General features: G+C 38.2%; 1 protein-coding gene across 1 annotated transcript; it reads right to left on the bottom strand.

Moving 5' to 3' along the window:
- Positions 1–2,116: 2,116 nt before the first annotated feature.
- On the bottom strand, positions 2,117–25,783 carry IFI44 (interferon induced protein 44). The gene is made up of 9 exons (XM_049879594.1): positions 25,687–25,783; positions 24,977–25,455; positions 20,961–20,997; positions 20,094–20,277; positions 19,789–19,938; positions 16,804–16,975; positions 15,515–15,615; positions 2,987–3,161; positions 2,117–2,769 (listed from the first exon to the last, which is right to left on the bottom strand). Exons 2-9 carry the CDS (start codon positions 25,443–25,445, stop codon positions 2,726–2,728), a joined length of 1,332 nt encoding a protein of 443 aa, XP_049735551.1. The 5' UTR covers positions 25,446–25,455; positions 25,687–25,783; the 3' UTR covers positions 2,117–2,725.
- Positions 25,784–26,066: the final 283 nt, after the last annotated feature.

Genomic DNA, 26,066 nt, shown 5'->3' with positions numbered 1-26,066 from the left:
GCAAGAATCATTTAGTACTCAAAAAAGGTTAAGTCAAACATTTGAATCACTAAAACAGGAACTTAACTATATTAAATTTTCAGATGTAGTTAAAATATTCAATTAAAGTAATTGAATAGCCTTAATTCATTAAATTTGTAAATGGAATGAAATATTTTTCAAAGGCCCTTGTCTTAGCTAGTGTTGCTGTAACAAATATACGAGTGGGTGACTTTAAAGAACAGAAATTTATTTTCTCACAGTTCTAGAGGCTAAAGGTCCAAATCAGGGTCTCAGCAGGGTTAATAACATCCTTGTACGTAGCCCTGGGCATTCCTTGGCTCTGTGGCTTGTAAAGGATCCTCATATGGTATCTGCCTTCCCAATTTGTGCTCGCTCTATGTCTAATCAGGTTTGTTTTTTCTATGTCTAATCTACTCTTTTTATAATCTAGAAGTGATAAAATTTGGAACCCACCTTGCTAGGGTATGATCTAATTAACATAACAAAGGCCCCTATTTCCAAACATAATTACACCCACAGGTACAGGGGTTAGAATTCCAACACACATTTTGGGGGGACACAATTCAATCCATAATAGCCCTTCAAAAGGAACTAACAGCGTCTATTACAGCCATATGTGTGTGTTTATTTCCTAGGACTTCCACAAGAAATGACTACAAACTTGGTGACTTAAAACAACAGAAATTTACTCTCTCAAATTTCTGGAGGCCAAATGTCTGAAATCAAGGTATCAGCAGGGTCATACCCCCTCCAAAGGCTCTACAGAAATCCTTCCTTGCCTCTTCCAGCTTCTGGTGGCTCCTGGCATGCCTTTGTTTGTGGCAGCACAACTCCAAACTTCACCTCTATGGTCATGTGACCTTCTTCCCTGTGTCTCTATGTGTCTTCTGTCTCTTATAAGGCACTTGTCATTAGACTTAGGGCCCATCCTAATCCAGGATGATCTCATCTTGAGATTCTTACTTTAATTGTATCTGCAAAGATTCTTATTCCAAAAAAGATCACATTCTGAAGTTCTGGGTGAATGTAATCTTTTGAAGGGCCACTATTCAACCCATTACATTGTACTGTGTGTAAGCTCTTGGACTCAGTCAATCCAATTTTAGCCATGTCCCTGATTAACTCTCTTCTCTGATAATAAATCACCCCTCACCCTGGCTAAATATGAGAGAAAGAGAGAGAGACATGGAAACATAATAGTTTTCAGTTCCTAGATTCAATAATCTCTGAGGTCAACTCAGTCCCAGCCCTTTCTATTGTTTATTTGATCCAATACAGTAGCCTTCTTTTTTATTCCTGTAATTAAGGCTGAGTTTTGTTGCTGGTAACTTAAATCCTCTTAACTGATAGAGCAATCAGGTTATAGTCCCTTTCAGCTTTAGTCTCACAGAAGTTTAATTAATATTAGTTGTCACATCCTGGAAGGGGGGTTGAGATATTCCACAAAAATGGCTCTAGGTTTAAGACTAAAGACTACCACATTAGGGGGGGACCCAAACAAACTAAAATAAAATACTTTCAAAACAAATTAAGAAGGCAAAATTAAGATAAAGTGGGTGCAGATCAGAGATACTGACAAGCCATATTAAAAAAAAAAAAATTCAAAATCTCACACACACAATACATAATCTCTCTCTTTCTCTCTTTTTCTGTCTCTCTCTTTCTCTCTCTCTCTCTCACACACACACACACACACCCCTTCAGAATAAGGCTAAAATGAATTGGGGTTCAAAAATGAAAGTTAACCTTGGGTTTTATAAGAAGAAACTTAATTTTTTCACAGATACAGGGTATAAATCCAAAAGAAATGATGGTTGTGTCTTATACTAAATGACTAAATTGTGTTGTTTAGTTATTACAGGTGCTATGATTTTATGTGTATCTTCATCTTAGACATAAATAAAATGCGCCGTTTCAGTTGCAAATACTTTTGTTTTTCCTGTGTTTTCTCATTTCTCAATTTCACTATTTGATGATGAGATAAAAATTATTCATGTAACCCAAGCTAACATATTTTTCTTCTTCTTTTTTTCCCCCTTCTTCTGATCTCTGAGAAATATTTTGTACATTTGATTATTTTCTCCTTCTGGTCACTGACAAAAGAGAAACAAAATGTTCTTTGTGGTTTATTTGGGCTAATACAACCAGAGGAAAGAAGGAGACTGGGCCTCTGGAGGCCTGAAGAAATCCTGACCTCAGGAGTAACATGCACCATGAAGAAAGGAGGAAACAGAGAAACCAAGATGGCAGTCAGTGCAGAAAAGCTAGAACTCTGAGAGTTTCTTAGTAATTTGAGAGTATGAGACAACTGGAGAGGATAAGATATTTTAATCTGATTTCTCCAAAGCTAAGTTACCATGAATATTTGTGTAAGATATGAATACAGATTGGAACTTCTACCTGATCTTTAATCAAAACAGTGCAACACGTACTGTATGCAGATTGATAACAGAGAGTGTACATATTGCTAAATTCTTAGGCCATGAATATGAAAAGTACACCTCTCTACCTAGCACTGACCATACTGCATGAAGAGCGACTAAGATGAGGGAGACGAGTCTAAAAAGTCAAGTCAAAAAAGCCAGAAGCATAAGGTCCCAAGGAAGAAGCAAGTAACTAAATACCACATCTGATCAGGAGTAGCCCTGAGCCAATCCAGTTCTAGGTGCCAAGCAAAGAAGCACATCCTGATACAAAAGTATAGGGCTACCGCTTGCGATGTTCAAACATTAGGAATGACGGAGGTGGGCCTTTTTAAAATTCCATCTGAAAACAAGACAAAAGGGGAAAGAATTAGAACTCTAGAGTATATTCTAGGGAAAAATCAGGAAAATAAAAACCTCAATATATCAATAGGTTGACAGGTAGGACAACACAGAACAACGACCCACAGAGACAGAACTGCCAGGCACCCAACAGATTCAGACAGGAAGTAACCAAGTAGCTGACACCTTCAAGCATCTACACCACCAAGTATACCTACCTGTTCCCTCAGGAGGCAAATCCTCTAAGAAGTCATCTGCAGCCCACAGCATCTGCTTCAGTGAAGAGAGGATCAGAACATCCTTCATAAGGCACAGCTCCCACTCTGAGGTGTAATTGCTAACCACCAAGATGTCAGAAAGGGGAAATCCAAATTCTCTGTGGACAGCCTCTACCTGAAATACAGAGATTAAGCACATATTTTATAAAACAGTGAAAAATATTATTTTGTGCAAATATAAATTATGAAAGCAATAACAAAAAGTAAGAGCTTGGCAATAAACTTCCTGAAGGGAAAACAAAAATAAGGACCTGGCCCCATAAAGTTCTTTCTTGGAGAACATTACAAGTCAAGCTCTAATATCACTGTTAATTTTCATTTGGAATATGTGTAATAGATCCAATATGAATTAAAAACAAAGGTAACTAATTGCTCTATGGAGGCTACTATGAAATTGAAGCATTTTTAGTACACTTGCACTAGAGTTCAAAGTTTTCCTCGGTTTTCTTTTAAAAGTTATTCTCGGGAGGCGGAGCCAAGATGGCGGACTAGGCAGACGCTACCTCGGATCCCTCTTACAACAAAGACACGGAAAAACAAGTGAATCGATCACATACATAACAATCTACGAACCCTGAACAACAAACACAGATTTAGAGACGGAGAACGAACTAATACGGGGAAGCAGCGATTGTTTCCAGAGCCTGGAGCCAGCATACCAGTCAGGTACGGCACAAGCACAGAGACCTGCTCCACCCCCCTGAACTAACCCCGGGAGGGGGACTAGCCGGTTCCACGGGCGGCGTGGGACGCAGCCGTTAGGAGAAGTCCCCGGGAGGCAGTGACTGATCTTGGAGCAGAAAGAGCAGCACCCGAGCCGGGGAACCGTCCCACAGGGATTTGGACTGCACGCAGGTACGCCATAAACACGGAGAGTTGCTCCACCCCCTGAACTAACCCCGGGAAGGTGACCATCCGGGTCGCGCGGGCGGCGTGGGACGCAGGCGGTAGGAGAAGTCCCCGGGAGGCAGCGACTGGTATTGGAGCGGGGAGAACAGCGTTCCAGCCGGGACACTCGGTCGCGGCACAAGCACGGGGAGCTACTCCACCCATCTGAACTAACCCCGGGAGGGGGCCCACCTGGTTCACGGGGGCGGCACGGCCACGCGGCTGGAGGGACGAGAAGTCCCCGGGAGGCAGCAACTGATTTTGGAGTCGAGAGTGCACCGTCCCAGTAGGGGAGCCTTGACGCTGGGCGTGGGGCTGGAAGCGGAGGATCTGACCGTGACTCCAGCGGGCCAGACCCCCTGGGGGCAATCTCCACACAGACAGCACACATAGGCGACGCGCCCGCGGGAATCTCAGATATAATAGTCTTTCCAAGCAAGACAAGCAACTCTGGCTATATTCTGAGGTGCTACTCTCCTATCTCTCTGTTCCCTCCCCCACCCTCCCCAGGCGGCTTCATTAACATCTGAATAGCCTGAGCCAGAGGGAGAACTCTGATAGGGATCTGACTGCAGTTTTTTTTTAGCGGATTTTCTGGAAAAACTAGTTTCCCAGTGATGGCTCGGAGACAACAATCCATATCAAACCACTTAAAGAAGCAGACCGTGACAGCTTCTCCAACTCCCCAAACAAAAGAATCAAAATCTTTCCCAAATGAAGATACAATTTTGGAATTATCAGATACAGAATATAAAAAACTAATTTACAGAATGCTTAATGATATCACAAATGAAATTAGGATATCTGCAGAAAAAGCCAAGGAACACACTGATAAAACTGTTGAAGAACTCAAAAAGATTATTCAAGAACATACTGGAAAAATTAATAAGTTGCAAGAATCCATAGAGAGACAACATGTAGAAATCCAAAAGATTAACAATAAAATAACAGAATTAGACAACACACTAGGAAGTCAGAGGAGCAGACTCGAGCAATTAGAATGCAGACTGGGACATCTGGAGGACCAGGGAATCAACACCAACATAGCTGAAAAAAAATCAGATAAAAGAATTAAAAAAAATGAAGAAACCCTAAGAATTATGTGGGACTCTATCAAGAAGGATAACCTGCGGGTGATTGGAGTCCCAGAACAGGGAGGGGGGACAGAAAACACAGAGAAAATAGTTGAAGAACTTCTGACAGAAAACTTCCCTGACATCATGAAAGACGAAAGGATATCTATCCAAGATGCTCATCGAACCCCATTTAAGATTGATCCAAAAAGAAAAACACCAAGACATATTATCATCAAACTCACCAAAACCAAAGATAAACAGAAAATTTTAAAAGCAGCCAGGGAGAAAAGAAAGGTTTCCTTCAAGGGAGAATCAATAAGAATATGTTCTGACTACTCAGCAGAAACCATGCAGGCAAGAAGGGAATGGGACGACATATACAGAACACTGAAGGAGAAGAACTGCCAACCAAGGATCATATATCCAGCAAAACTCTCTCTGAAATATGAAGGCGAAATTAAGATATTTACAGACAAACACAAGTTTAGAGAATTTGCAAAAACCAAACCAAAGCTACAAGAAATACTAAAGGATATTGTTTGGTCAGAGAACCAATAATATCAGATATCAGCACAACACAAGGTCACAAAACAGAACGTCCTGATATCAACTCAAATAGGGAAATCACAAAAACAAACAAATTAAGATTAATTAAAAAAAAATACACATAACAGGGAATCATGGAAGTCAATAGGTAAAAGATCACAATAATCAAAAAGAGGGACTAAATACAGGAGGCATTGAACTGCCATATGGAGAGTGATACAAGGCGATATAGAACAATACAAGTTAGGTTTTTACTTAGAAAAATAGGGGTATATAATGAGGTAACCACAAAAAGGTATAACAACTCTATAACTCAAGACAAAAACCAAGAAAAACGTAACGACTCAACTAACATAAAGTCAAACACTATGAAAGTGAGGATCTCACAATTTACTAAGAAAAACGCCTCAGCACAAAAAAGTATGTGGAAAAATGAAATTGTCAACAACACACATAAAAAGGCATCAAAATGACAGCACTAAAAACTTATTTATCTATAATTACCCTGAATGTAAATGGACTAAATGCACCAATAAAGAGACAGAGAGTCACAGACTGGATAAAGAAACACGATCCATCTATATGCTGCCTACAAGAGACACACCTTAGACTTAGAGACACAAACAAACTAAAACTCAAAGGATGGAAAAAAGTATATCAAGCAAACAATAAGCAAAAAAGAAGAGGAGTAGCAATATTAATTTCTGACAAAATAGACTTTAGACTTAAATCCACCACAAAGGATAAAGAAGGACACTATATAATGATAAAAGGGACAATTGATCAGGAAGACATAACCATATTAAATATTTACGCACCCAATGACAGGGCTGCAAGATATATAAATCAAATTTTAACAGAACTGAAAAGCGAGATAGATACCTCCACAATTATAGTAGGAGACTTCAACACACCCCTTTCGGAGAAGGACAGGACATCCAGTAAGAAGCTCAACAGAGACACGGAAGATCTAATTACAACAATCAACCAACTTGACCTCATTGACTTATACAGAACTCTCCACCCAACTGCTGCAAAATATACTTTTTTTTCTAGCGCACATGGAACATTCTCTAGAATAGACCACATATTAGGTCATAAAACAAACCTTTGCAGAGTCCAAAACATCGAAATATTACAAAGCATCTTCTCAGACCACAAGGCAATAAAACTAGAGATCAATAACAGAAGAACGAGGGAAAAGAAATCAAATACTTGGAAAATGAACAATACCCTCCTGAAAAAAGACTGGGTTATAGAAGACATCAAGGAGGGAATAAGGAAATTCAGAGACAGCAACGAGAATGAAAATACTTCCTATCAAAACCTCTGGGACACAGCAAAAGCAGTGCTCAGAGGTCAATTTATATCAATAAATGCACACATACAAAAAGAAGAAAGAGCCAAAATCAGAGAACTGTCCCTACAACTTGAACAAATAGAAAGTGAGCAACAAAAGAATCCATCAGGCACCAGAAGAAAACAAATAATAAAAATTAGAGCTGAACTAAATGAATTAGAGAACAGAAAAACAATTGAAAGAATTAACAAAGCCAAAAGCTGGTTCTTTGAAAAAATTAACAAAATTGATAAACCATTGGCTAGACTGACTAAAGAAATACAGGAAAGGAAACAAATAACCCGAATAAGAAATGAGAAGGACCACATCACAACAGAACCAAATGAAATTAAAAGAATCATTTCAGATTATTATGAAAAATTGTACTCTAACAAATTTGAAAACCTAGAAGAAATGGATGAATTCCTTGAAAAACACTACCTACCTAAACTAACACATTCAGAAGCAGAACAACTAAATAGACCCATAACAAAAAAAGAGATTGAAACGGTAATCAAAAAACTCCCAACAAAAAAAAGTCCTGGCCCGGACGGCTTCACTGCAGAGTTCTACCAAATTTTCAGAGAAGAGTTAACACCACTACTACTAAAGGTATTCCAAAGCATAGAAAATGACGGAATACTACCCAACTCATTCTATGAAGCCACCATCTCCCTGATACCAAAACCAGGTAAAGACATTACAAAAAAAGAAAATTATAGACCTATATCCCTCATGAACATTGATGCAAAAATCCTCAACAAAATTCTAGCCAATAGAATCCAACAACACATCAAAAAAATAATTCACCCTGATCAAGTGGGATTTATACCAGGTATGCAAGGCTGGTTTAATATCAGAAAAACCATTAATGTAATCCATCACATAAATAAAACAAAAGACAAAAACCACATGATCTTATCAATTGATGCAGAAAAGGCATTTGACAAAGTCCAACACCCATTTATGATAAAAACTCTTACCAAAATAGGAATTGAAGGAAAATTCCTCAACATAATAAAGGGCATCTATGCAAAGCCAACAGCCAATATCACTCTAAATGGAGAGAACCTGAAAGCATTTCCCTTGAGAACGGGAACCAGACAAGGATGCCCTTTATCACCGCTCTTATTCAACATCGTGCTGGAAGTCCTAGCCAGGGCAATTAGGCTAGACAAAGAAATAAAAGGTATCCGGATTGGCAAGGAAGAAGTAAAGTTATCACTATTTGCAGATGACATGATTATATACACAGAAAACCCTAAGGAATCCTGCAGAAAACTACTGAAACTAATAGAAGAGTTTGGCAGAGTCTCAGGTTATAAAATAAACATACAAAAATCACTTGGATTCCTCTACATCAACAAAAAGAACACCGAAGAGGAAATAACCAAATCAATACCATTCACAGTAGCCCCCAAGAAGATAAGATACTTAGGAATAAATCTTACCAAGGATGTAAAAGACCTATACAAAGAAAACTACAAAGCTCTACTACAAGAAATTCAAAAGGACATACTTAAGTGGAAAAACATACCCTGCTCATGGATAGGAAGACTTAACATAGTAAAAATGTCTATTCTACCAAAAGCCATCTATACATTTAACGCACTTCCGATCCAAATTCCAATGTCATATTTTAAGGGGATAGAGAAACAAATCACCAATTTCATATGGAAGGGAAAAAAGCCCCGGATAAGCAAAGCACTACTGAAAAAGAAGAAGAAAGTGGGAGGCCTCACCTTACCTGACTTCAGAACCTATTATACAGCCACAGTAGTCAAAACAGCCTGGTATTGGTACAACAACAGACACATAGACCAATGGAACAGAATTGAGAACCCAGACATAGATCCATCCACGTATGAGCAGCTGATATTTGACAAAGGACCAGTGTCAATTAACTGGGGAAAAGACAGCCTTTTTAACAAATGGTGCTGGCATAACTGGATATCCATTTGCAAAAAAATGAAACAGGACCCATACCTCACACCATGCACAAAAACTAACTCCAAGTGGATCAAAGACCTAAACATAAAGACTAAAACGATAAAGATCATGGAAGAAAAAATTGGGACAACCCTAGGAGCCCTAATACAAGGTATAAACAGAATACAAAACATTACCAAAAATGATGAAGAGAAACCCGATAACTGGGAGCTCCTAAAAATCAAACACCTATGCTCATCTAAAGACTTCACCAAAAGAGTAAAAAGACCACCTACAGATTGGGAAAGAATTTTCAGCTATGACATCTCCGACCAGCGCCTGATCTCTAAAATCTACATGATTCTGTCAAAAGTCAACCACAAAAAGACAAACAACCCAATCAAGAAGTGGGCAAAGGATATGAACACACATTTCTCTAAAGAAGATATTCAGGCAGCCAACAGATACATGAGAAAATGCTCTCGATCATTAGCCATTAGAGAAATGCAAATTAAAACTACGATGAGATTCCATCTCACACCAGCAAGGCTGGCATTAATCCAAAAAACACAAAATAATAAATGTTGGAGAGGCTGCGGAGAGATTGGAACTCTCATACACTGCTGGTGGGAATGTAAAATGGTACAACCACTTTGGAAATCTATCTGGCGTTATCTTAAACAGTTAGAAATAGAACTACCATACAACCCAGAAATCCCACTCCTCGGAATATACCCTAGAGATACAAGAGCCTTCATACAAACAGATATATGCACACCCATGTTTATTGCAGCTCTGTTTACAATAGCAAAAAGTTGGAAGCAACCAAGGTGTCCATCAACGGATGAATGGGTAAATAAATTGTGGTATATTCACACAATGGAATACTACGCATCGATAAAGAACAGTGACGAATCTCTGAAACATTTCATAACATGGAGGAACCTGGAAGGCATTATGCTGAGCGAAATGAGTCAGAGGCAAAAGGACAAATACTGTATAAGACCACTATTATAAGATCTTGAGAAATAGTAAACCTGAGAAGAACACATACTTTTGTGGTTACGAGGGGGGGAGGGAGGGAGGGTGGGAGAGGGTTTTTTTATTGATTAATCAGTAGATAAGAACTGCTTTAGGTGAAGGGAAAGACAACACTCAATACATGGAAGGTCAGCTCAATTGGACTGGACCAAAAGCAAAGAAGTTTCCGGGATAAAATGAATGCTTCAAAGCTCAGCGGAGCAAGCGCGGGGGTCTGGGGAACATGGTTTGCGGGGACTTCTAAGTCAATTGGCAAAATAATTCTATTATGAAATCATTCTGCATCCCACTTTGAAATGTGGCGTCTGGGGTCTTAAAGGCTAACAAGCAGCCATCTAAGATGCAGCAATTGGTCTCAACCCACCTGGAGCAAAGGAAAATGAAGAACACCAAGCCCACATGACAACTAAGAGCCCAAGAGACAGAAAGGGCCACATGAACCAGAGACCTACATCATCCTGAGACCAGAAGAACTAGTTGGTGCCCGGCCACAATCGATGACTGCCCTGACAGGGAGCTCAGCAGAGGACCCCTGAGGGAGCAGGAGAGCAGTGGGATGCAGACCCCAAATTCTCATAAGAAGACCAAACTTAATGGTCTGACTGAGACTGGAGGAATCCCGGCGGTCATGCTCTCCAGACCTTCTGTTGACACAGGACAGGAACCATCCCTGAAGACAACTCATCAGACATGAAAGGGCCTGGTCAGCGGGTGGGAGAGAGACGCTGATGAAGAGTGAGCTAATTATATCAGGTGTACACTTGAGATTGTGTTGGCAACTCTTGTCTGGAGGGGGGATGGGAGGATAGAGAGAGAGGGAAGCCGGCAAAATTGTCAAGAAAGGAGAGACTGAAAGGGCTGACTCAAGACGGGGAGAGTAAGTGGGAGTAGGGAGTGAGATGTATGTAAACTTATATGTGACAGACTGATTGGATTTGTAAACGTTCACTTGAAGCTTAATAAAAGTTATTATAAAAAAAAAAAAAAAAAAAGTTATTCTCAGGATAAGTCAATTGTACTTGATAGTTAAAGGTTTTAAAAAAAAGAAGAAATAGTTGTGGTCAAGCTGATTTCAACTACTGGTGACCTCATGTGTGTCAGAGTCGAACTGTGCTCCATAGAGTCTTCGATAACTGTTTTTTGGAGGTAAATTGCCCATCCTCCCTTCTGAGGCACCTCTGGGTAGACTTGAACCTCCAACATTTTGATTAGCAGTTGAGCTTGTTAATAGTTTACACAACCCAGAGATTCCATCCTTACTTAAAGCAATTTATCTCTGGGAAACATGGCTGGGGTTCAAAACATTTGCTCTGTCACTTTTTATCTCTGCGTTGTGCCGTCTAGTCAGTTCCAACTCATAGTGGAACAACAGAACAAAACCCTGCACAGTCCTGCGCCATCCTCAAAACCCTTGCTATGTTTGAGCCCATTGTTGTAGCCACTGTGTCAATCCATCTCATTAAGGGTCTCCCTCTTTTTTGCAGATGCTTTACTTTACCAAGCATGATGTCCCTTCTCCAGGAACTGGTCCCTTTTGAAAACATGTCTAAAGTAGTTGAGACAGAGTCTCAACATCCTCACTTCTAAGGAGCATTCTGGCTGTATTTATTTCAAGACAGATTTGTTCGTTTTTCTGGCAATCATGGTATATTCAATATTCTTCACCAGCATAATAATTCAAAAGCATCAATTATTCCTCCGTCATCCTTATTCCTTGTCCACCTTTCACAAGCATATGAGGTGATTGAAAATACCACAGCTTAGGTCAGGTGCACCTTAGTCCTTAAACTGACATCTTTGCTTTTTAACACTTTAAAGAGGTCTTTTGCAGCAGATCTTCCCAATGCAATACATCTTGATTTCTTGACTGCTGCTTCCATGGGCATTGATTGTGGATCCAAGTAAAATGAAATCCTTGACAACTTCAATCTTTTCTCCATTTATCGTGATATCTTATTGGTCCAGTTGTGGGGATTTTTGTTTTGTTTATGTTGAGGTGTAATCTATGCTGAAGGAATGTTTGACCCTCATCAGTAAGTGCTTCAAGTCCTCTTCACTTTCCAAAAGAAAGATTGTGTCATCTGCATATCATAGATTGTTAATGAGTCTTCCTGCAATCCTAATATCCTGTTCTTCTTCATATAGTATAAGTTTTCAGACTATTTGCTCAGCATACAGATTGAATAAGTATGGTGAAAGGATACAACCCTGACGCACACATTTCCTGACTTTAAACCAGGCATTATCCCCTTGTTCTGTTCAGAAGACTGCTTCTTGACCTAGGTACAAGTTCCTCATGAGCATGATTAAGTGTTCTAGGATGCCTATACTTTGCAATGTTATCCATAATTTGTTATGATCCACACAGTCGAATGCCTTTGCATACAGATAAACATCTTTCTGCTGTTCTCTGCTTTCAGCCAAGATCCATCTGACATCAGCAATGATATCTCTTGTGCCACGTCCTCTCCTGAATCTGGCTTGATTGTCTGACAGTCCTCTATCGATGTATTGCTACAACAGTTTTTGAATCATCTTAAGCAAAATTTTACTTGTGTGTGATATAAATGATATAGTTCAATAATGTCTGCACTCAGTTGAATTACCTGTCTTTAGAATGGACACAAATATGGACCTCTTCCAGTCAGTTGGCCAGGTAGCTGTCTTCCAATTTTCTTGGCATAGAAGAGTGAGTGCTTCTAGCATTGCATTCATTTGTTGGAGTGTTTCAATTGGTATTCCATCAATTCCTAGAGCCTTGTTTTTCACCAATGCCTTCAGTGCAGCATGAACTTCTTCCTTCAATGATATCAGTTGTTGATCATATCCTACCTCCCGAAATGGCTGAATGTCAATCAATTTTTTTTTGATGCTTCCATGTCATTCAATATTTTCCTCCGTAGTATCCTTCAGTATTGCAACTTGAGGCTTGAATATTTCTTCAGTCCTTTCAGCTTCAGAAATGCTGAGCATGTTCCTCTCTTTTGGTTTTCTATCTCCAGGTCTTTACACATTTCATTATAATATTTTACTTTGTCTTCTTGAGCCTCCCTTTGTAATCTTTTGTTCAGCTCTTTGACTTCATTATTTCTTCCTTTCAATTTAGAAAAAAAAAAAATTTTTTTTTTTTTAATTCAAGAGCAAGGCTCAGAGTCTCTTCTGACATCCATTTTGGTCTTTTCTTTCTTTCCTGTCTTTTTAATGACTTCTTGCTTTCTTTATGTATGATGTCCTTGATATCATTCCACAACTCATTTGGTCTTTGGTCATTAGCGTTCAATGAGTCAAATCTGAGATGGTCTCTAAATTCAGGTGGGATATTCTCAAGGTCGTACTTTTGGTCTTGTTTTAATTTTCTTCAGCTTCAACTTGAACTTGCATAGGAGCAATTGATGGTCTGTCATAACGGTCAGCCCCTGTCTCTTTCCATGGATGTAGTCGATTTTATTCCTGTGTATTCCACCCAGCAATGTTCATGTGTATAGATGCCCTTCATGTTGATGAAAAAAAGTATTTGCAATGAATAAGTCATTGGTCTTGCAAAATTCTATCATTTGATCTCCAGTGTTGTTTTATCACTAAAGCCACATTTTCCAACTACTAATTCTTCTTCTTTGTTTTCAACTTTCATATTCCAGTCACTAGTAATTATCAATGCATCCTGATTTCATGTTTGATCAGTATCAAACTGCAGAAGCTGGTAAGTCTGTCAGCTTGTCATACTGTGGTGGCTTGCATGTTGCTGTGATGCTGGAAGCTATTCCACTACTGTATCAAATACCAGCAGGGTCACCCATGGTAAACAGGTTTCAGCTGAGCTTCAAGACTAAGACAGAGTAGGAAGAAGGACCTGGAAATCTACTTCTAAAAACACTAGCCAGTGAAAACCTTATGAATAACAGCAGAACATTGCCTGGTATAGTGCTGGAAGATGAGCTCCTTAGATTAGAAGGCACTCAAAAGACAACTGGGGAAGAGTGGCTTCCTCAAAGTAGAGTTGACCTTAATGACGTGGGTGGAGTGAAGCTTTTGGGACCTACATTTGCTGATGTGGCATGATTCAAACTGAAAAGAAACAGCTGCAAACATCTATTAATAATAGGAACTTAGAATGTATGAAGTATTAATCTAGGAAAATTGGAAATTACCAAAAATGAAAGGGGTTGCATAAAAATCGCTATCCTAAGCATTAGTGAGCTGAAAAGGACTGCTGTTGGCCATTTTGAATCAGACAATTATATGGTCTACTATGCCAGGAATGACATATTGAAGAGGAATGGCATCATATTCATCATCAAAAAGAGCATTTCAAGATCTATCCTGAAGTACAATGTTATCAGTGATAGGATAATATCCATATGCCTACAAGGAAGACCAGTTAATAGGACTATTATTCAAACTTAGGCACCAACCACTAATGCCACAGATGAAGAAATAGAAGACTTTTTCAAAATTACACAGTCTGAATTTACCTCCGTAAACATTGGCAAAGTTCTTAAACTCTGCGTGGTATCGTTTTCTCATTTGTAAAATGTACCAATGGTAGTACCCATCTTATAGAGTTGTTCGATGATTGAATAAGATAATATATTACATATTCAGTGACCAAGAAACATTAGTTATCATTTCATTCTCCCAACTGTTGTGCCTCCCTCCAGATTTCTTTCAATTTCATTCTGTCTGCACACCATTGGCAGATTAATCTTTCTGAAGCTTAACTTTGATCACATCTCTGCTCTTCCAAAAAAATTCCTATGATTCCCATAATACACCTAAGTAAGTAAAATGTCCTCATGAAAACATTGCTTTCTCACTTCGTCTCTCCCTACAAGGACTCAGCCCTCCATTAAGCTGAACAGCTCTCTACTTCCCAAACACGCTGCCTTTTCCTGCATTGGTGTATTGACTTATGCTGTCCCCTGGCCTTTTTCTTCTTTTCTTCACTTCCTAAAATACTTCTTCTAAAATGTCATTTCTTAGTGCCACTACAGTAATGAAATCTTCTCTCAGCCCCTCTAACACAATGTTTTCCTCCTCTAAACTTTTAAAGCACTTTATTTTTGGCCATTTCATGATATTTATCATATTCAATCATATCATATTTATTTATCAACTTTTTCTTATCCCACTCTTCCATCGCCTCATTCTCACCTATAAAATTGAAAGCTTTTTAGTGAAGGGGAATTATTTTAATTATCTGCATATCTGATTAGACTATCACACTGCCTCCATTGTTGAAGGTAATAAATACGTTTTGAATTGAACTGAATTGAATAAATTTTAATGAATGGAGCTATCTGTGTTAGTAGAAAATAAATATATGTTCACTTTTTTAATTTGGGAATGAACTTGAATTACCCAGGTAATTGAGTTTATTCTTCTTAAACTCTGTAGGTGTTTATTTTTTATTTTAATACACAGTAAGATAATATGACATGGTGACAGTGGTTAAGCGCTATGGCTGCTAACCCAAAAGGCTGCCAGTTTGAATCTACCACATGCTCCTTGGAAACCCTATGGGACACTTCTGCTCTGTCATATAGGGTCATTATGAGTCAGAATTGACTCAATGGCTATGCATTTGGGCTTTTTTGGTTTTATGGTGATATATTGCAAAGAAATATGTTTACAACGAGCATCATTCATTACCTTGAACTTCACAGGCATGCATTTGTATGGGTCTATAAGGTCTGCTTTTGTAATCAGATGCAGATCCTCCACATGAGTGAGCAAAGCCACTTGTACCACACCTATGCCAAACAGATACATACGGTTTTTAGCATTACAGACATCATCAGTATTCTTCAGTTAATTAACCAGCAAATATGAAGTAAGCAATCTCACATAGCCAGTCAACATTTTTTTCTTTTATATATAATCACCATGAGTTGTAGCTAACTCGATGGCAACTAACCACAACAACAATGCAATAGGTTACCTATGGAGTAATTTCAAGCATTTGGGAAGGCCCCCTTTACCCCATACCACTCACCAAAAAAAAAAAAAAAAAACCAGAACCTGAACTACTCAATTAGTTCCTGGAATTCCTCTGACATGGGAAGTCCCTTCGTTGCCCTCCATTTGAGAAATGAAGCTTCAAATGAAAGCACCTCTTGGAAGAGGTAACTAAAATTTTTGTACACTATTGCTGATTGTTTTCACATCCTATCCAAACAGTTGTGTTTTGATGGAGACGGGAAAAAAGACCAAAGGGCTCTAATAAAAAGATGAAGGAAAAGAGGTCTCAAGAAGGACAGAATGTGTCAAGCACCACAAATAACCTGTTCCTATTTACAGTGCTAACAAGTGCCTCACCTTTGCGAGACTGTAGATTTCAGTGAGCAGGTAAGTCAACGATTCCCTGTTTCTCACTCTACTCAAAATTATGATAAACTGGCTCTTTCGCAAACAAAATGTGTAATAAGGCGAAGAAAAGCTAGAATGGGATACCGTATAACTTCTGGTCCCACTTAACCTCTCTAAAGCCTATAACCTACCTCTCTCTACCAAACTTCTCATTTTCTTTCTTCCTTTTCCTTAGTGAAATGTTCTTTTCCACTGTCTAGTCTTTTAAGGCCCAAGGGAAATTCTAGGACTCTTGATCAATAATTGCATGCTATGATGGAGGGGTGGCAGGTAGCTGGGGATGAGTGGACTATTCTAAGCTTTTCAGATCTATTGATTTGTTCAATCCATACAATAAATCTCTGGGGTAGGTGTTATTATTATACTAATTATGCAAACTAGGCACTGAGGCATAGAGAGTTTAAGTCACCTGCACAAGGTCGTACAGCTCAGGAGTGCTCAAATTCATTGAACTATGCTGGTGGGCCAGGAAAGATTCAGAGAAGCAGTTCTCTAAGTTCCTTGTCCTGTCCAAAAATCATTCTACAGCATAGGTTAACCAAACTTTAGTAGCAAAGTGGAATGAGACTCACCACACTTTATCACTTCCCTTCGAATTCTTTTGATATTTGCCACCATCTCATAAGAGAGGTTTCCAACAGTGTTGGCGTTCAACACAAATGCCACACAATGAATTCTGTCCTTCAGCAGCGGGGAGTCAATGTAATTAAGATGGCTTGGTGTGATTGGTTTTACAGAATTAAACTGTAAGGTAAACATAAGGCAACATGTTAACATGTTAACAAATATTTATGAGCATGTACTATGTACCAGGTATTCTGTAAGTCAACAAAATAGTGAAAAAAATAGGTCTCTTATGAAATACATATGTCAGATAAAGGTTTAATATCATTAATCTCTAAATACTGCTCAAATCCACAACAAAAAAATAATAAATTGAAGTTGAGTAAAGGACACGAATAGGTAATTTTCAGAAGATACAAATGGCCAATAAATATGCAAAAGGGTACTAAATCTCACTAATAACCAAAGAATGTAAAATATCATGACAAAAATGCTTTTCACCTACTATATTAAAAATATACCAAGTATTCTTTTTATGCACAGTTGGAGAGGGAGTGGGAAAAAAGGGCACTCTTATTTTTTCTTCCACTTTGTGTGGAATTCCAAACTGATATAATTCCTTTGGAAATTTGGCTACCCCTCCCCGTATTTATTATGGGCTACCAATGCTTAAAATGCACTTACTATTTGGCCCAGGAATTTATTCCTCAGAACTGCTCCCACAAGCATCCAAATATATTTCCACAAGAACGTTCATTACAGCATTATTTTGAGGAATGAAAACTGAAAGCAACTGAACTATTTATGAATAATACTCGGCTCATTTTAAAAAACCACATCTATTCTATATGTACTGATATGGAACGATATTCACAATACATTGTAAAAAGAAATTATAAAAAGTTGTTTAAAATATGTGCTGCATTATTACATTTTGGTTAAGAGTAGTTCCCTCTGGTAGGGCCCGTGGTGGGGCAGCGGCCCAGTGAACAGGCTGGAGCACTAGGTGCTGGTCAGTGTGGAATGGTGGTTGGCATTGTGCGTGTATACTGCTTCTCTCTTCTAACCAGGAGGCTGGTTTTGGCATCTCTGTCTCGTTCCCTGAGATCTGGTGGGAGATACAAGCCCAGGGTTGGGGGAACAAGGAAGGGTTAAGGACCTCAAGATCCTCTGGGTCTGAACCTATAGGCCTAGGACACTCAGGCCCTCACTGGGGAAGCCAGAGGTGTCCAGAACTCATGTGGATAGTGTGGAATCAGGTCTGGAAATTTAAAATAAGAGCATGAGACTGAGGCTAGCCTGCGGAAGAGTGTCCCAGCTGGGCCCGGTCTTGGGGGGCTGCAGTGTTGGGAAATCCTGGGAATTGTATTGACATGAAGAGTCGTATTGCACTTGTATTTTTCGTGTTAAAGTTTGTATGGTTTCTAATAAAGAGTTAAAATGTAAAAAAAAAAAAAAAAAAGAGTAGTTCCCTCTGAATTGTGGGATTTAACAGAGTGAGGAAGAGATAACTGAAAGATTGGTGGTTCAAACCCCCACAGCTGCACTGCAGAAGAAAAGGCCTGGCTATCTGTTTCCATTAACAATTATAGCCAAGAAAACCCTATGGAGCAGTTTTACTATGTAACACATGAGGTCATCATGAGTTGGAATTAATTCGATAGCACAAGATGACAACTTATTCTATATACACCTAAAGCACCCTGTTCTTACCCATATTGTAGGATGTGTTTTACTGTAGAAGTATTTATTCCTTACAGAAGACTGCAAGCTTCTTAAGGGAAAAAAAAAAAATCTGTCTGAGTGCCACTGTAACCTCAAAGCCTGGCAAGTAGTAAGTTTTAATTTACAAATATTATATATTTAAACTTCATAAAAATCCTACAGAGTTTGTGGCAAACATTGCTTAGATGCCTACCCACCATCTTAGCAATAAAGACTAAATTATGTTTAGGAACAAAACGTACCCAATAAAAAATGTTTACCTCCCAAAACTCCTTTGCAGCTGGGGTAGGTGTGTGACCTAGCCTGGACCGTTGGGAAATAATCAATGGGCCTTCTTAGAATCTTAGAAAGTTGGTTTTTCTCTGAATTAAAAAAAAGTTAAAAAGACTAATGTGTCTCTCTGATCTCCCCCTTCCTCCTTCCTGGAAAACTGACAGTGCTCAGGGTAAACATCTTGAAAGCATAAGGCTGAAAACTACAGGCTGAAGATCTCAGAAGAGAAAGTCAGGAGGACCCCTGCCACACCAGAGAGCTGCCACACCAGCCTTGGGCTGCCTGCCTCTGAACTTCCTGTTACATGAGAAAAATTACCTATGTGGTTAAATTGATGTGGTTGTTTTTCTGTTTCACATAGCCAAAAACAATCGACCTGGTGTTCTGTGCGACAGTACTCACAGCTGTTATGCCAGCTATGAGGAGACCCTGGGTAGTGCAAACAGTTAAGCAAGCAGCTACTGTCTGAAACATTGTGATTGAAACCCACAGATACCTTGAAAGACAGGCTTAAAGATCTGCTTCTGAAAGATCACAGCCTTGAAAACCCTATGGAGCAGTTCTACTCTGCACACATGGGGTCGCCATAAGTCCAAAACCACTTGACTGCAACTAACAACAATGACAGAAGATTCCCTCAGATATTTTGGGTCTTTATAAGGTCTTTATAAAGTAAACTATCAAAAAGGAACAAAGGACCTTGTACAAGTGTAAACAAAACCCAGTGCCATCGAGTCGATTCCGACTCATAGCAACCCTATAGACAGAGTACAACTGCCCCACAGAGTTCCCAAGGAGCACCTGGCGGATTCAAACTGCAAACCGTTTGATTAACAGCTGTAGCACTTAACCACTACGCCACCAGTACAAGTGTAGTCTAAGAAAATAAATGCTGCGGCATGTTAGCTATACTAGAACCTGATGTGTGGGTAGTAGACAAATATAACCATTTTTTAAAGTCAATTATAATTTCTTAATGCTTAGCCAGATCCTACCTGGTATCTGTCAGGAATGTGGCCTTTTAAAATGTAGACTATGTCTTGCATGCACAGGCCCTGCTGTTTTTCACCCAGCCCCATTGAATCACACAGAGTAAATGGTAAGGGGTTTCCATCTTTCCCATCCTTAATGGAATATGTCCTGAACTGCAGAAGGAAAAAAGGCAATTTTAACAATTCATTAAAGAAAAAAAAATTGTAAATTGGTATGAAGTCTACATGTAATGAATTTGATCAGCAAAAGGTTTTGCGAATCTAATTGAACAAGGGAGCAAAGGCTTGATCACCCAGGAAGTACTCACCTGCTTTGTATCAAAGCCCATCACAGACTGGTTAGTTACATGGCCTCGGAAAACAGACTTCACTGAGTTAATAAAACTAGACTTTCCAGCTCCAAGTGGACCCAGGAGCAGAATTCGTATTTGGTGAACCAGACCTCCACGAGGGTTGTAAGTTCTCACGTCAGACAATAAGCTCTCCCTGAGCCTGTTTAGACACAAATTTTAACAATAGACTGAGATTGGTCACAAAGATCTTAACATAAATTTTCCTGGAATTCACCCTATTTTCTTGTATACTATTATTTATTTTCGATTAGTAACTTGCCTTCCTGTATAAAAAGACATGAAGTAGTTCTGAGCCTACCCTACCTCAGATGATAGGTAAAAGAAGGTAAAGCAAAGATAACAATGTTAACTAAATCCAATCATGCATAAAACCTTTCAGACTTAAGCTAATAGACCATATAAACTAGGAATAAATATCACATAAATGTGAAGGTGAATTATTAATAAAGAACTTTAAAAACCACAGTATCATTTGTGATTTTTGCAGTTTACAGAAGTAGAAGGCTTCTAACATGTTATTAAAGTTCACAATAGATATTCCCCACTTGCCACCCACCCACTTCCATGCAATTTCCCAGTTTAGTTGAGACTGGAACCGCAGAACCTTGAAGCAAAAATGTAGGTAAGTGGCCAAAGAGTTTTTTTCTTTTAAATGCATAAAAAAATAATAGAAATGTCAATGTTCTTTTTGTTTTAGCATTGCAATTAGCAAATAGTTTTATGATTGTAGATATAGTTTGTTCTTGATTTGATTGACCAAAACTATCAAAGAATAAGACTAAGGCAATAAACAGTAATAGAATATCAAAAACATTGACTTACGCAGTGACCATATTTATCTTTCTTTCGTTCAATAAATCTAGGAAAATAATAATAAAAAAAAATGAGCATTAGAGGTTGCTGAATGACTAGCTACCTGAATGAGTGTGTATGAATTCATTAGGGGACATTCATAAATAACTTTCCATGAGAACAGTGCCATATGGTGAAAAGTGGAGGAAATTCTGGCAAATTCCTGTAACATCACCTGAATTGAGTAGGCTAGAGCTAGAGGCGAGATGGGTCACTGCAAGGCTACAGTGTCTCTACACTAGTCTCTATTGTGGTCCAACATTAGTTAGAGGCTGACGGGGCTGGAGAAAATTTCCAGCAGAAACACAGGAAACAGCACATCTTTCTTTGATTCATTTACTCAGCAGTAATGTGTGGCTCCCAATCCAACAAGGGTATCAGGGGCAGAGTAGGAGTGGAGGGCACTTTCTGTATTGGGGAGGCAAGGCCTTGAGGGACAGGTAGGCCAGAGAAAGGCATTTTCCTCACCGTAAGCCAACAGGTCTGAGAGGGGTAATGTGCAGAAGCACACAGAAAAATCACTGGCATTAGGTTTTCTCCAAAACCTAACCATCCACAGTAGGGCTTCCAGGAACTTCCAGCTGAACTGATTTTATTCCTGGCTCCAAGAAGGAGTGTAGGACTCAGAGGTGGACAACCAGAATATAATGAGTCTTCAGGGGTGGGCTAAGAACTTCATTTGAACAAATGAGACTCAGGCCCAGAACTGCTTTTTATTTATTTTTTTATTTTTTGGGGAAATGAGATACTCTGTTCTGGTGGATTTTAAAACTGAAAGGATTAGGTATAAGGGCACTGGCAGTTCTCGAAGCTCCAAAAGAAGAATATTATGCGGAATATTTATAAATGTGGCCATAAGTACAATAAGAAAGAGAACCTCATTAAATTATCAAAAGCAGAAGTAGTGAGGACGATATTCTACGACTGCAATATAATAAAGCCAAAAAAAGAACAAGTAAGCTCTTGGAGTTTGAAAAACACTTTCCCAAATAACTATGAGAGACATATGGAGAAAAAAAAAATGTAAATATATAGAAAATAACAACAATATAAACACTTTATATCAATTTTGCAATGAGAGCACATTTCAGAAAGAAATTTTTGAAAATAGAAAAGAATGAAGGAACCATAGGAATATAAGCAGAAGCAAATAATAAAATTATAAAGATGAATTTAAAATTTTTTTAAATGACAAATTAACATAGTGATTATTTTAAAATGTAAAATAAATAAATTCCTAACTAGTCTAATCAAAGAAAGCCAAACTCACACACCATAATTGGTACATTCTTTAAAACTGACAATACCAAGCGTAGGAGAAGATTTGGAGTGAGGAAGCTCACACACACGCTTGTGGTAGAGGAAATTGGAACCACTACGTTGGGAAATTTTGTCAGTATCTACTGAAGTTGAACCTACACATATCCTATAACCCAGCAATTTCACTTTTATGTTTAATCTTCAAAAAATGCATATATATGTGAATCAAAAGACACTTACAAGAATGTTTGTAGCAACATTATTTGTAATAATCCCAAACTGGAAAACCCAAATATCCATCAACAGTGCTGAATAAAAGAATGTGTGATATATTCATATAATAGAATACTATGTGAAAATGAAAAAGAAAAAAATTACAGCTACATGCAATAATACAGATAAATCACTAGGGAGGAAGGAGTTGAAGCAGCTGACTTGTGATCCATTAGCTCTCTTTACTGGGGTACACTCTTAGAGAAAGAAAGAAGACTAATGACCCTGTCTAACTTCCTTATAACTATGCTAATTACTGTACCTCCTAATAAATCGACTAATGGTATTTGCTACAAGGAAGAATACTTATCTCTGGAATGTCCTTAACAGGGTATCCTTGGTTAAGAATTCTTACAGTAATAAATCCAGATTCTATGAATTTATAAGACATGGCTTCCTGAAAATTTCATAGAAGTTGAATATAAAATAAAGATGTTCCATAACCAAACAGCTCTCCAGTATGTAAGGTGACCCATAAGCATCACCTAAAATCCCCATTGATTCAGGGCCAGAGATCGTATTTCCAAAATGGGAAAGAATGATCTTGGGAGTCACACAGAATATACCAGGCTTTCTGCTGTCTCTGAAAGTTTGATTGCCTTTATTCTTGAAAGTATTAGTAAAGTTTGATACTAGGTAAGATTACTGATTTGTAGGGGTACGATTTCACAATCCAATCCAGTGTATTAGCTCAATCTCACAAATATAAAAGGTCACATATTTTTGTATGACTCCATTTACATAAAGTTCAAAAATAGGGAAAATTAATTAATGGTGATAAAAGAGAAAATGCTAGTTATCTTCAGTTGGTCATAACTAGAAAGAGTCATAGACCAGTCTTCTGAAGTAATGGTACTAATTTATTTCTTCAGCTGAGTAGTGGTTACATGAGTATGTTCAATTTGTAAGTCTGTCAATTACTACACTTACCAATTGTGCACTTCCCTGTTTATGTTATACTTTAATAAAAAATTTACTTCAAAAAGAATGAGAGAGAAAATGGGAGCTGTGGAAGGTGATAATGAATACTCAACAAACACATGATTAAGTCCCATAAACAATGAAATGCACAGCAAAATGAACAAAAATATTTAAAGATAGGAAAAAAGATAAAGAAACCTGAAATAAAAGATGTTTAAATCTACATATTAAAAGACACACTCTTTCCCAGAGAAAACTGGTCAGTATTTTCCACATCATGATATATCGTTATATATTTGCCATTTGCCAGAAGTCAACTATAAATCTAAAAAAGAAATGTTTTGGGCAGACAAGAAGTAAGATCAAATCACTCACAAGGGAAAAAATTTAAAAAATAAAAATTGTTTTAATCTGGTCTTAGGTTCTCCGCAGCAATATAAATGCTGTGGAAACTTCAGAAAGTCCTCAAAGAAATAAAAGGCAATCCGAGGATCCTGTGCTCTGACAGCCATTCAAGTATGACAACCACTGACAAATAGTTTGAACCATGCATACACTATGGGAATAAACAAGTATTTCATAGAAGAAATAAACAAGTATTTCATAGAAGAAGAAATGCAAATGACCAATATACAGAGACTTGTTAGTTATCCGGGACAAGGAAAAAAGAAAAACGAGAAACCATCTTTTGATCATCAGTTAAAGCTTGATAATATCAAAGATTGGCAAGGTTGCAGGGAAATAAGCATTTCTGTAACACTATTGGGGACTGTATGGACAACTGAAGCTTTTGTAAAACCCACTGAAAACCTGTTGCCATCCAGTCCCTTCTGACTTATAGCTACCGGATAGCACAGAGTAGAACTGCCCCGTAGAGTTTCCAAGGAGCTGCTGGTGGATACAAACTGCCAACCTTTTAACAGCACTGGATCTTTGTAAAGTGTCTATCAAAATGCAAACATACAAAATCTTTAAACAGCAATTGCATTCTCAGGAAGTTACGCTAAAGAAGTATTTTTGTGTAAAAAAAAAAAGTAAGCATAAAATATTACAGGAACACTGTTTGTAATGGTGAAAACTGGAAACAAATGTCTTTTAGTAGAAAAGCAAGTAAATTAATTGTGGTCTTTTGATAAAATGGGAAACTGCAGCAAGAGGTATCCAGTACTATCAAGACAAGTTCAACCTCTGATTTCTTTCCAAGAGAGTCTCGAGAATCTTAAAATTTTCAAGTTTCTCTCTCTCTCTCCTTTCTCTCCTCTCTCTCTCCCCCTCCCTCCCACCTTTTTTCTCTCCCTCACACAAACACACTCCAGAAAATGTTGTACAGTCTATTTCTTTCATGGTTACCTAGCAAACCATTTATGACCTGGTTTTAGTCTGGGCCATCTGGAGATAAGGACAACTGAAAAGGCCAAGAAAAACTGAAAGAAGGTTATATTTTAAATAATTTTTTCTTAAAGAGATCGGTCAGCTCAAACCCACCAAACACGCAGGTAAAACTCTGCATAGGGTTATCTGAGTAAACGTACCTTCACAACGAAAAACCTCACATTCTTGAAAACTGATACGACCAGGAGGTAGTCCAATTTTTTTCGTTGTACTGTGCTTCATCTCTATATACTGCGCATATATATATAAATATAAATCATCATTGCCATAGTATAATGTATTTTTGCAGTCACGAACCGTACTTTGTCCATTTGTACATGTCTTAAATAGTCTTATCTCAAATTCTGAATTTTGTGTCCTTTCAAATGCAAAAAAACTGACAGAACCTTTGTTTCTTTTCTCGTAACTGTCTTTCACATATGCCCCAATAATATACTTTTCACTATAAATCACTGTTATGGTAGGTCCTTGATTAGAGCATCTCTGAAGCAAATATTGATCCAAGAATCCGTGGACACTAGCCTTATAGAGAAGGCTGAACTGCTTTCCTCCCAAACAGTTTTGCAGACTCTTTTCTTGCATCCATGTTAACTGAGTTGTCACTGCCATACTTCCCAATCTAGTGGAAAACAAAATGTACTTTCTGTTAAACATTGAAAACAGACAACATGTGCTGTCACGAAGCTTGAATTTACACCTCTTATTTATTCTACATTACACATGAAATGAGCAGAGTTAACAAGAAAAAAAAATCATTAGCTTGTTTTTTATTCTAAACTGTTACCTCTAATTTAAAAAAAAAAAAAATGATTATTTTCAAGGATTCAGTGGAAAGCAGCAAGTCATTTACCTGTTTGTAGAACCTGTACAAGGGCTGGAGCTGAGAGTAGCTGCTTTGTCTGATAGCTAGGCAGGCACAAAATGGAAGCAGAAAAGTCTTCAGCAGTTTGGAGCTTCAGGAACACAGAGAAAGGAAACTGAAACTCAATGTGGCCTGCCCAATTGGCAACAGGCCAACTTCTCTCAGTGACATAGTATGAACAGATCCAGCTAATTTTAGATGGTAAACTCATTAAAAATAATATTAAGAGAATCAAGAAATTGCAGTCAGAGAAAAGAAAAAAGCTCATTACATTGTTGTGTGTGACTTTTTTTTTTTTTTTTTTAAGAAAATTCAAGCAGTTTCTTTTATAAGGACAAAGGGGCCATCTATTCTACCTCCAGAGTACA

Source organism: Elephas maximus, chromosome 3 (assembly GCF_024166365.1).
Source record: "Elephas maximus indicus isolate mEleMax1 chromosome 3, mEleMax1 primary haplotype, whole genome shotgun sequence".
Classification (NCBI taxonomy): domain Eukaryota; kingdom Metazoa; phylum Chordata; class Mammalia; order Proboscidea; family Elephantidae; genus Elephas; species Elephas maximus.
This window is presented reverse-complemented; position numbering and strand designations above follow the sequence as displayed.